This window comes from Bufo bufo, chromosome 7, assembly GCF_905171765.1.
Source record: "Bufo bufo chromosome 7, aBufBuf1.1, whole genome shotgun sequence".
Taxonomy (NCBI): Eukaryota; Metazoa; Chordata; class Amphibia; order Anura; family Bufonidae; genus Bufo; species Bufo bufo.
In genome coordinates, this window is record NC_053395.1 from 75,076,894 (window position 1) to 75,090,155 (window position 13,262).

Below are 13,262 nucleotides of genomic sequence, written 5' to 3' on the forward strand. Positions count from 1 at the left end.
CATTATGAACGCATTTTAAATTTACATTTTTTTTATTTCACAGTCATCATCTGTGGAGGAGAGGCCTCGCGGCCCAGAGGCCGCTGGAGAGGAGAAAGTTGGTGGTGGAGGACATGAAGCGGTAAATTTTTTTTAAAATGTATTATAATTTTTTTAGCTCAATATTATGATTTGTATATAAAAAATTTTTTTATTATTGTTACAGGTCGCTAGTCCCGTTGACTCCAATAGAGGTCGTCAATCTAAAGCCAGAGGAAGTCGGGGAGCCCGCGGCGGTCGTGTTCGTGTGAGTATTTCCTAGAGGAGTATTTTTAATTGCAAATCTGTTAAAAGGATTTCTTTCACCAGGTTTGGGCCTATAGAGATACGGACATGCACGGCTAGATCGCCGCTAGCATGTTCGCAATATATGTGTCCTATAGGGCTGTGTGGTTTTAATTTATTTAAAAAAGTATTTTATAGATATGTAAATGACTGTTGAATGTGTCCAAGGGGCTGCACTAACCTTCCCTGTGCGCAGTGCCGGTATAGTGTTCCTTCCCTGTCCTGACATCAGCTTCATGCAGAGAATAGCGCATGAGCCACACATTCAACACTCATTTACATATCTATAAAATAATTTCTTTTTTTTAATTAAAACCACACAGCCCTATAGGACACATATATTGCGGACATGCTAGCGGCGATCTAGCCATGCAGGTCCTATCTCTATAGCCCCAAACCTGGTGTTAGAATCCCTTTAAACATGAGATTATAATTTTTTTATTTTTTTAATATATTTTTAGGGTTCAAGACGCTTCACCAGAATGGATGAGGAGGAATTTGGCAGTTGTATAATTGACAATGAACTCCTCATCCAGATGGTGGAGGACAGACCACCACTGTGGGACCACACGGACCGCCGCCATGCTGACCATCATGCTACCCGGCTCCTCTGGCTTGAGATATGCAAAGTTTTAGTGCCTAATTGGGACGACCTCAATGAGAGTCAACGGGAGGAGTGCCGTAAGTATACTTTAGTATAATGCACGTGTACTTTTCATTAAAAATTGGTTTTGTGTCTGGTTGAAGTTGGTCACTCACTGCTACCTATAGTGAACATCAATAATTTTTTTATTGTTGTTGTAGCAGGTTCAAACAAATACTAAACCATTTCTGATGTCTGAAATAAATTATTATAATATTATTTTTATTTATTTTTTCTTGCGGACAGGGACTACAATCCTGGTGCGGTGGCGGTCAATGAGGGACCGCTATAAGAAGGACTACAACGAGGAGGTCAAGCGCCCGAGTGGTTCAAGAGAAAGCCAAAAGCGGCCGTACCGGTATGCGGCCGCATTAGGTTTTCTTCATAGAACCCTACAGCTGCGAAGGTAAGCTCTAATGTTTATAATAATTATGAGTACTAATCTCCAATCTATGTGTGTGGCCTAGGCAGACTGTCATTTGACACTCTGTCTGGGACATTCACATATAGTTCCCTATTTGTCCATTAATTATTATTTCTTCCTTTTACAGCACATTTAGCAGTACTCGGGCGCACCAAGCTCCTCGTGAAGTCCTTCCAGAGGCCGGAGCACAAGAGGCGGTCCCCGAAGAGCCGTCCACCGCGGGTCCCTCACGTCCTACTCCAACAGCTGGTCGGGACCTCAATGTTCCCCTACCTATGCCCTCTGGCGACTCAACAATGGCCACAATGGCACCACTTTTTGAGGCATTGATGCGTCGCCACAGGACCGGTAGGAGCCGTCAGGCGGACTACGAGGATCTCAAAAGGCTCGTTTACGAGTCCTTGATGGGATATACCAATAGAATTGCCGCTTTGGAGGAACAAGTGCGACGTCTGCAGGAGGGGGCGGTGCATACGTCGCAATTGGGTCCTGTGCATCACTATTGGTATTCGTTGCTCCCCGTGATGGAACGCTTTACGCCCGACCAGTTGTTTGAGGCCCGAAGACAGGTGGACAGTGTCTTGTGGCAAGTTCAGCTCCGCCCCACATCCTATCCCCAATCCATGCCCTATCCCCCATCCATGCCCTATCCCCCATCCATGCCCTATCCCCGATCACAACCTCAACAACCCCCTACCCAAACTACCTACCCCACTTTCCTACCTCCTCAGCCCCCATCCCAGCCTCCCCATTCCACCGAGCACTTTTCTCACCACTTTTCTCCTTCTCCTCCTCAATATTTTCCTTCTACCAGTTTCAACACTCCTTCTACTCTTGCTCGGTCAACTCCTTCTCCCGCTCCCCCATCCAGATTGAATACTCCCTCTGTTGTGCTTGCCACAACACACACTTTTATGTCCACAGGGGCACAGGAACGAGGGGGACCAACCAGTGTTCAAACCTCCACCACCCAACCTTCTACTCCCACCACTCCCACCGGTCCTACTTACAGGCATTTGTAGCCTTTTTTTTACTTTTTTTTATTCAAAAAAGTTATTTATATTATTTAAAAATATTTATTTTTAAAATAAAAATGTTATTGTTTGAAAATTTTATTTGTTTTGTATTTATTTTAAAAACAAATTAAATAAAAGTGAACATCTCACATCGCTTTTGAAGTGAACTATACTTGGTTTGCTCCACCAGCGATGGGAGATTACTTTAGTGTATGTAGGAAAGGTCTTTAAAAATGTCCAATCGCCAGTGGAGCGACACAAGTATGTGTCGCTCCTTTGGCGTTGGTCAGATTTCTACACAATAACAGGCCTGATAAAATCTACCTGCACCAGCGGAGCGACACAAGTATGTGTCGCTCCTCTGGCATTGGTCAGATTACTACACAATAACAGGCCTGATAAAATCTACCTGCGCCAGGGGAGCGACACAAGTATGTGTCGCTCCTCTGGCGTTGGTCAGATTACTACACATTAACAGGCCTGATAAAATCTACCTGCGCCAGCGGAGCGACACAAGTATGTGTCGCTCCTCTGGCGTTGGTCAGATTACTACACAATAACAGGCCTGATAAAATCTACCTGCGCCAGCGAGCGACACAAGTATGTGTCGCTCCTCTGGCGTTGGTCAGATTACTACACAATAACAGGCCTGATAAAATCTACCTGCGCCAGCGGAGCGACACAAGTATGTGTCGCTCCTCTGGCGTTGGTCAGATTACTACACAATAACAGGCCTGATAAAATCTACCTGCGCCAGCGGAGCGACACAAGTATGTGTCGCTCCTCTGGCGTTGGTCAGATTACTACACAATAACAGGCCTGATAAAATCTACCTGCGCCAGCGGAGCGACACAAGTATGTGTCGCTCCTCTAGTGTTGGTCAGATTAATACACAATAACAGGCTTGTTAAAATCTACCAGCGCCAGCGGAGCTACACAAAGATGTGTCGCTCCTCTAGTGTTGGTCAGATTAATACACAATAATAGGCCTGTTAAAATCTACCAGCGCCTTCTCCTGCTCCCCCATCCAGATTGAATACTCCCTCTGTTGTGCTTGCCACAACACACACTTTTATGTCCACAGGGGCACAGGAACGAGGGGGACCAACCAGTGTTCAAACCTCCACCACCCAACCTTCTACTCCCACCACTCCCACCGGTCCTACTTACAGGCATTTGTAGCCTTTTTTTTTTACTTTTTTTTTATTCAAAAAAGTTATTTATATTATTTAAAAATATTTATTTTTAAAATAAAAATGTTATTGTTTCAAAATTTAATTTGTTTTGTTTTTATTGAATTTTTATTTTTTTATAAAAGTGAACATCTCACATCGCTTTTGAAGTGAACTATACTTGGTTTGCTCCACCAGCGATGGGAGATTACTTTAGTGTATGTAGGAAAGGTCTTTAAAAATGTCCAATCGCCAGTGGAGCGACACAGGTATGTGTCGCTCCTTTGGCGTTGGTCAGATTTCTACACAATAACAGGCCTGATAAAATCTATCTGCGCTAGCGGAGCGACACAAGTATGTGTCGCTCCTCTGGCGTTGGTCAGATTACTACACAATAACAGGCCTGATAAAATCTACCTGCGCCAGCGGAGCGACACAAGTATGTGTCGCTCCTCTGGCGTTGGTCAGATTACTACACAATAACAGGCCTGATAAAATCTACCTGCGCCAGCGGAGCGACACAAGTATGTGTCGCTCCTCTGGCGTTGGTCAGATTACTACACAATAACAGGCCTGATAAAATCCACCTGCGCCAGCGGAGCGACACAAGTATGTGTCGCTCCTCTGGCGTTGGTCAGATTACTACACAATAACAGGCCTGATAAAATCTACCTGCGCCAGCGGAGATACACAAAGATGTGTCGCTCCTCTAATGTTGGTCAGATTAATACACAATAATAGGCCTGTTAAAATCTACCAGCGCCAGCGGAGCTACACAAAGATGTGTCACTCCTCTAGCTATATAGAAGATTGAAAATTAGTATATAACAACACAATAATATAACATCAGTGTAGCAAAGCAAGAATGTATTTCTCTTCTATCGTGGTAAAAATAATATATAATTAAAATTTCAAATACTTTGAAAAACAATATTTATTCAACCACAAATCCTATTGAAAACTAATCCAAAAATCTGTAAACCACCAAATAAACATAAATTAACAGTAATTCAAAATTAAATGCAAAATGTTTATACAAATCGATCCTGCCAGTCCACCCTTCCTGCCTCTGAGCAAAAATAATCCGCAAAACAGTCTCTCATCCGTGATACCGCAACACTTGACCGTGGTCCAAAACTTTCAATGCTTGCAATCTCGCTGTCCTCCGGTATCTGGTCCAAATTGAGTGGTTCCTTTTTAAGGAGGTAGTTGTGTAACACAACAGCACACTTTACAACCTCGTCCACCGATTCCACCTTCATATGAATTGGTTTGGTAAAAATCTGCCATTTTGCAACCAAAATTCCAAATGTATATTCAACCATTCTTCGAGCCCTGGTCAAGTGGTAGTTGTATGTCCGTTTTGTTAAATTTAATCCACGGCTTGAATAAGGTTTAAGAAGATTTCCACACATTTGGAAGGTCTCATCACCAACCAATACAAACGGCATGGGTGGGGCATCAGTACCTGGCAGTGGTTGAGGCTGAGGGAAATAAATTTTTGTCTGTTATATAGACTACGGCCCATATAAGAATTTTTAAAAACCATGGAATCGTTGGTGCATCCAACGGCAACAAAACAATATTCTGCATCAGCGATAGCCATTAGAATTATTGAAAAATATTTCTTATAGTTGTAAAACTCTGATCCGGTTCCTTGGGGCTTGATTATTCTTATATGTTTCCCGTCTACAGCACCTATGCTGTTGGGAAACTGACAAATGTCTCAATATTTTTCAGCAATTTCTTTCCAATGCTGTCTAGTTGAATGTGGAATAAATTCATCATGAAGTTGATCCCACAAAACACAGCATGTCTCCTTCACAATAATGGAAACAGTCGATATGCCAAGGCGAAATTGGAAATGGAGTGAGCTAAAACTTTCTCCACTTGCAAGAAACCTATATAAAAAAAAAAATTTAAGGTATTTAAAAAATATATATAATATACAAGGTATATCAATCAGACACAATTCTATGGGACGTTTTATTAATATTTATCAAGATTTTTTATGTAGACAATAATAATGTAAAAAAAAAAAAGGATAAAGGTTTCTTCTCCATGGTGACCGATATTGATCACAGTTCATTTGACATCGTTTGACCATTAGATGCAGAATTAAAAATAATAATGCTGATCATCACTTGTGGCCTATGCACTTTGTACAATGATCACAGGAAAATAGTAAAAACTTTACATTTTTTATAGTTTTACACTACCAAAGAGCAGCTTTAAAAAATTTAGACAGAATTGGTACTATATATAATATTTATCTACTTTACCTTATGGTCAACAACAGGCGTTCTGCTGGCGTTCTGCTCTTTGAATGTGAAGTGACACCCGTTGTTAAAGATCATCAAAACTTTCTACCGTCATCCGTAAGTAATTAAAAAATTTGTCAGGATAAATCCTCAATTCGGGAAACAGAGTTTCAAAAACTCCCCTTCTTATTCTTGCAGAGGTTATTGGATGCACCCAATAGCGACGCTTTCTACGTTGTCTGTCTCGAAGACGTCTCCTCCAGCGCAAAACCAGAATTAGAGCCTGAAATCCAAAACTAATATGGTCTGGCATCATCTTTGCACTCTGCAGAAGGAATTTCTGAGTGGTAAATGACCTTCGGTTTTCTTTTATAGCCACTTGTAGTATTTGCTTAAACAGATTGCATCTTTTTATCTCTGAAATTTGAATAATGGATCCGTCTTTCCGTTTACAAACGGAAGGAAACGGAACAGACGGATACGCTATTACGACGGATCCGGCAGACGGATCCGTCGAAAAGTGTCTGCCGTATGCAACGGAATGACGGAACCGGCATTAATTACTAAAGATGGAACGACGGATCCGTTGCATGAAAAATATCCGGTAATGTTGACTTTGACGGATCCGGCAGGCAATTCCGGCGACGGAACTGCTTGCCGGATCACTCTGCCGCAAGTGTGAAAGTAGCCTTAATGTGTCCATGTACTGAGAGCTATATATTATTATTTTTTGAGCGATTTTATTATGTAGGGGCTCATTTTTTGCGGGATGAGGTGACGGTTTTATTGGTACTATTTTGTGGGACATACACATTTTTGATCACTTGGTGTTGAACTTTTTGTGATGTAAAGTGGCAAAAATGGCTTTTTTGACACAGTTTTTATTTTTTATTTTTTACGGTGTTCATTCGAGGGGTTAGGTCACGTTATATTTTTATAAAGATGGTTGTTATGGACAAAACAATTTCTAATATGTATAGTTTTTTTTTTAATTTCATTTTTGTGATGTAAAGTGGCAAAAATGGCTTTTTTTACACAGTTTTTATTTTTATTTTTTACGGTGTTTACTCCAGGGGTTAATTCATGTGATATTTTTATAGAGCTGGTTGTTACGGACGTGGCAATACCTAATATGTATGCTTTTATTTATTTATTTCCCTTTAACACAATAATAGCATTTTGTAAACCCAAAAAATTATGTTTTAGTGTCTCCATGTTCTGAGAGCTATAGTTTCTTTATTTTTTAGCGATTTTCTTCTGTAGGGGCTCATTTTTTGCGGAATGAGGTGACGGTTTTATTGGTACCATTTTGTGGGACATACGCCTTTTTGATCACTTGGTGTTGCACTTTTTGTCATGTAAGGTGACAAAAATGGCTTTATTTTACACAGTTAGTATTTCTTATTTTTTATGGTGTTTATCGGACAGGGTCGATCATGTGATATATTTATATAGCCGACCGTCATGGACGCGGCAATACCAGATATGTCTATTTTATTTTATTTTTTCTATTTTTAACATATGTTTTTAATTCATTACTTGGGAAGTTTTTTTTTTACATGTGAAACCTTTTTTTTTTTTTAACACTTTATTTTTTTTTATTTTTTTTTAACTTTTCGTCCCCCATAAAGGTCAAGACCTCTGTTGGACATTTAACTTCACTTTTTCTTTTCACTGTTGATCTCTTCTATTACTGGGGCTGACATAGTAGCCCCAGTTACAGGAGAGATACTCCCCCAGAGAGGCTGTACTGTGCTGTACAGCCTCAGTGCATAGGTATTCCTGTACTGTATACACAGCGCTCGTGAGCGCTGTGTATACAGCGATCTAGAAGGCAGTGACACCTGGGCACTGTCCCTTTCTCCAAGGGTTGCCCTGCTGTCACTGACAGCGGGCATTCCGATCTGCAGCTGCACTATTAGCGTGCAGCTGCAGACTCTGAATGGACGTTCAGGAACGTCCATTCAGAGATAGAGAACCACCTCCCGGACGTTTTTAGTCTATGGGACGGGAGGTGGTTAATTTGTGACAGTCAAATACAAACTTTAAATACTGCAGTTATATTCTGGGTTTAAAAAAGCACCCGTTTTTTGCAAGACCCTTCATCTGGGGCCTTTGCTGCTTTTGTCACAGTGAAACACAAGCTTTAAATACTGCAATTATATTCTGGGTTTAAAAAAAACACCCATTTTTTGCACGATAATACATTTGCGGCCTTTGTTGCATTTGTGACAGTCAAATATAAACTTTAAAAACTGCAGTTATATTCTGGGTTTAAAAAAAACACAAATTTTTTGCAAGATCCTACATCTGGGCCCTTTGCTGCATTTGTCACAGTGAAATACAAGCTTTAAATACTGCAGTTATGTTCTGGGTTTAAAAAAGCACCCATTTTTTGCAATACTCTACATCTGGGGCCTTTGCTGCATTTGTCAAAGTGAAATAAAAGCTTTAAATACTGCAATTATATTCTGGGTTTAAAAAAACACCCATTTTGGGCAAGATAATAAATTTGCGGCCTTTGCTGCATTTCTGGAAGTCCAATACAAGTGTTAGATTCTGCTGTTATATTCTGTTATTAAAAAAAACACCCATTTTGGGCAAGATAATACATTTGCAGCCTTTGCTGCATTTCTGACAGTCCAATACAAGCTTTAGATACTGCTGTTATATTCTGGTTTGAAAAAAAAAAAACACCCATTTTGGGCAAGATAATATATTTGCGGCCTTTGTTGCATTTGTGACAGTTAAATACAAGCTTTAAATACTCCAATTATATACTGGGTTTAAAAAAAAAACACACATTTTTTGCAAGACCCTACATCTAGGGCCTTTGCTGCATTTGTCACTGTGAAATACAAGCTTTAAATACTGCAATTATATTCTTGGTTTAAAAAAACTCCCATTTTTTTGCAAGACCCTACATCTGGGGCATTTGCTGCATTTCTGACCGTGAAATACAAGCTTTAAATACTGCAATTATATTCTGTGCTTAAAAAACACCCATTATGGGCAAGATAATAAATTTCCGGCCTTTGCTCCATTTCTGGCAGTCCAATACTTTGACAAATGCAGCAAAGGCCCCAGATGTAGATAAACACCATAAAAAATAAGAACTAAAAACTGTGTCATAAAAAGGCATTTTTGTCACCTTACATCACAAAAAGTGCAACACCAAGTGATCAAAAAGGCGTATGTCCCACAAAATGGTACCAATAAAACCATCACCTCATTCCGCAAAAAATGAGCCCCTACATAAGAAAATCACAAAAAAAAATAAAAAATATAGCTCTCAGAACATGGAGACACTAAAACATCATTTTTTGGGTTTACAAAATGCTATTATTGTGTTAAAGTGAAATAAATAAATAAAAGTATATATATTAGGTATCGCCGCGTCCATAACAACCAGCTCTATAAAAATATCACATGACCTAGCCCTTCGGGTGAACACCGTAAAAAAAAAAAAAAAAATTGCGGCCTTTGCTGCATTTCTGGCAGTCCAACACAAATGTTAGATTCTGCTGTTATATTCTGGTTTAAAAAAACACACCTATTTTGGGCAAGATAATACATTTGCGGCCTTTGTTGCATTTGTAAATGTGACATACAAGCTTTAAATACTGCAATTATATACTGGTTTAAAAAAAACACCCATTTTTTGCAAGACCCTACATCTGTGGCCTTTGCTGCATTTGTCACAGTCAAATACAGCCAGTCAATTCTGCAGTTACATTGTTGGTTGACATTTAAAAAAAAAATTGTGACCGTGAAGTAATTGTACAAAATTCGCCTGTCACACTGTTGTGTGACCTCAAGAAATTTTTAATCTTTATCACACCGGCAGTGACTTACCCTCAGTAAACTTAATTGTTGACTATTGGCGGTTACATTGTCGCCTGACATAAACCATCTGTTAGTTTGGTGGATGAACGCAATGAATAAGGAGAGCGTCAAATAAGGGACGTGGCCCCGGTCGTGGTGCTGCTGGTGGAGCTCCTGTTGCAGGGAGAGGACGTGGTCGATCTGTGCCAGCTACACGCACAAGTGAAACACCTTCCTCAGGTGCGAGTAGACGACAAAACCTTCAGCGTTATATGGTAGGGTTGAATGCGGCTCTAATAATAGTGAGGCCAGAACAAGTACAGGCGATAGTAGATTGGGTTGCTGACAGTGCCTCCAGTTCCTTTACATTGTCTTCCACCCAGTTTCCTGCTGAAAGATCAGAGTTTGCACCTGCAGCCCATGGCCATCAGTCTTTCACCTCACCCACTTGCAAATCAGCCAAGCAGTCTGAGCCCCAAGTCATGCAGCAGTCTCTTCTGCTTTTTGATGACTCTGCTAGTAGGGTTTCTCAGGGACATCTGCATATCCCTGCCCCAGAAGATTGAGTGCACTGATGCCCAACCACTTATGTTTCAGGATGAGTATATGGGAGGACCACCGCAGCACGTATCGGATGATGACGAAACACAGGTGCCAACTGCTGTGGCTTTTTGCAGTGTGCAGACCGACAAGGAGGGCAGGGGTGAAGACTGGGTGGAAGAAGATGTGGAGGACGATGAGGTCTCGACCCCACATGGAATCAAGGTCATGCGAGTGACCTGTCTAGTTCGGAGGAAGAGGCGGTGGTCGCACGGAGTCACCAGCACAGCAGAAGAAGGAGCAGGGTGGAGGGGCGGAGCTAGCGCCGGATAGTGATGGCTGCATAGCTCTGAGCTCTGCAAGGAGATACGTCCCTAACGCCATTTATTTTTAGCACACAGAGGCGAGAATGGTCAAAATCGGGAACCCCAGACTAGGTGATCCTCCTGCTACCTCCAAAGGCCAGATATCTGGAGGAGATATGGAGAAATTCCTGAAAAAGGCTGCAGCAACGGTCGCTGCCAGAGAGCCCAAGATGGCGCTGACCCCGCAGCCCAAAGCCCTGAAGCGCGCTCCTGTACAATCGGAGGGAGAAAGTGAATCTGAGGACGCCCAGGCCTGCTCCGACTTACCGCTTACTAGAAGGTATTTAGACCGCGCTCTCAACAGGATAATGGAGCCTATCTTGACGGAGCTTGCAGCCTGCAGACAGGAGGTGAGACATATCGGGGAGCGGGTGGAGACCCTGGAATCATACCAAGTGGCATCTCTGAACCACCAGTCTGCGGTATCGGCCTCTCTCCACCGGTGTTCTACCTACCTTAATGATCTCCACAGCGCATTAGAAGATCAAGAGAACAGGGGGCGCCAAAATAATTTGAGGTTTAGAGGAATCCCTGAATCGGTACTCCCTGGGGACATTACAACAGCCATAATCACAATAAGCGGTTCACTGCTGGGCCCGGATTTCCCACAAGAGGTTGTCATAGAAAGAGCTCACAGAGCCTTGAGACCCAAACCTAAACCAACAGAACCGCCCAGAGACATCATCTGCAAGTTTCTGAATTTCCAGGTATAAACCGCCATACTAGAAGCTGCACAAAATCACCCAGACCTGTCTTTTGAAGATTCAAAGCTGGAAGTATACCAGGATCTGGCTCCCTCAACTCTGAAAAAGCGCAGGGCCCTCAAGCCGCTGACAGATTGGCTCCGGTCCAACAAGGTCCTGTATCGTTGGTCCTTCCCTTTTGGAATCACCTTTTCCTTCGCTGGCAAAAGAGCAAGTATTTCCTCTTTCTCGGATCTTACCTCAGTCTATGACTTGCTGAATATTTCACCGCTACCCATAGAAAACTGGGAACTCTTTCAAGATTTGCGTGACCTACCAGACCTCCCTAAAGTGGTTCCGTTCGAAGTGATGCGTACCCCGAAATCATCTCGATCTAAGAAAAGAAACCTTCAACTCACCCCTAGAAGCCTGTCTCAAGAGCAATAATTGGTCAAGTGCTTCCTCCTTTATACTTGTTCAGTTATGCTGTCATTAGATAGATATAATCTAGCATATCTTTTATTATGATCTAATACCATATATTGTATAGAATTTCAGCAGGCAATACCCATTCTTGCCTCCTCTCTGCGCATTATTGGGCGTTATACGTTCTCCATATCGGTCTATAGACCAGTTGCTTATGACATATTTTATGATGTCTATTTCCTTTTTATTTTATGATTTAATATGTTTTGTGCTGTTTTCTTACCCCTGTTTTTTCCCAAGGTACCTGTCTCTTCCTTTAGTACAGTATGGGTCCCTCCTTCATATGACTCCCGTATCACACCATCTGACAGATCATCTAAACACGCTTGCTCTCTCCTGGAGGATGCCTCTTCAGCTACAAGGTAACGCCACATACCACACATGCAATGGCTGACTTACTTATAGCTTCTTATAATGTTAAGGGCTTTCACTCTCCTTCTAAACTGAGTCAGGCCTTTGCCATTCTAAGAAAGGCTAGAGCTGGAGTGGTATTCCTTCAGGAGACACACTTCCGTTTTAATCACTATCCCGACATGCGGTTCTCCCATTATTCCAACTGGTATCACTGTGGGGGCAGCTCCTCGGCCTCTGGTGGAGTTAGTATAGGGTTCCAGGGAAAGATCCCCTTTAAATATGTAGACCAAATTTTAGACCCCGAGGGAAGATTCATATTGATCAAGGGTACCATAGGTCCGCAAACGTACACCTTTATTAATTTATATGCTCCCAACTCTAACCATTCTCGCTGGATTTCTAATATCTTCTCTATTATTGAACCGTTCAAAGAAGGGATAGTAGTTTTGGGGGAGATCTAAACGTGGCTATGAATCCACAAACAGACATTTCCTCACACAAATCGTCCCTATCTAACAAATCGCTTAAAACCATTAGGAACACTTTTTGGAATCTTCACCTGATAGACGTTTGGCGTTCTCACCATCCTAATACATTAGACTATACTTTCTTCTCCCCAATGCATGGTACCTACCACCGACTCGACTACTTATTCATCTCTAAGGAACACTTGCATCTTTGCAAGGACTCATCAATAGGTTCCATCCATATTTCAGACCACTCACCCATATTTATTTCATTATCTGCCCCAAATGAAACTCCTTCATGCTTCAATTGGCGCCTGAATGAATCCCTTTTGGGATACCGGGAGTCAATAGACTTAATTTCTAAACACATCACTGAATACTTTGCCCTGAACAAAAGTCCTGATATTTCTGTAAACACCCTATGGGATGCACACAAGCCTGTAATCAGAGGACAATTTATCAATATTGGCTCCCACCAGAAAAAATTGAGAGAAAAAGAAATAGATGAAATCCTAAAGAACATACAGAGAATTGAATCTAGTGATAAAAAAGATTCCTCTGATTCCCAACTACAAGACCTTTCAGAACTTAGAGCTAAACTTAGATCCTTATTATCAACTAGAGCGGCCAAATTTTACATGAATTCCCAACATAAATTCTATGCACACGGAGACAAAGCCACAACATTTTTAATGAATAGGA

At 41.6% G+C, this 13,262-nt stretch overlaps 1 protein-coding gene across 1 annotated transcript; it reads left to right on the forward strand.

Moving 5' to 3' along the window:
• Positions 1-806: 806 nt before the first annotated feature.
• LOC121008761 lies at positions 807-5,347 on the forward strand. Its single transcript, XM_040441456.1, has 5 exons — positions 807-1,005; positions 1,214-1,373; positions 1,519-1,834; positions 3,778-3,848; positions 5,275-5,347. The coding sequence occupies exons 1-5, from the start codon at positions 807-809 to the stop codon at positions 5,345-5,347; spliced, it is 819 nt and encodes a 272-aa protein (XP_040297390.1).
• Positions 5,348-13,262: the final 7,915 nt, after the last annotated feature.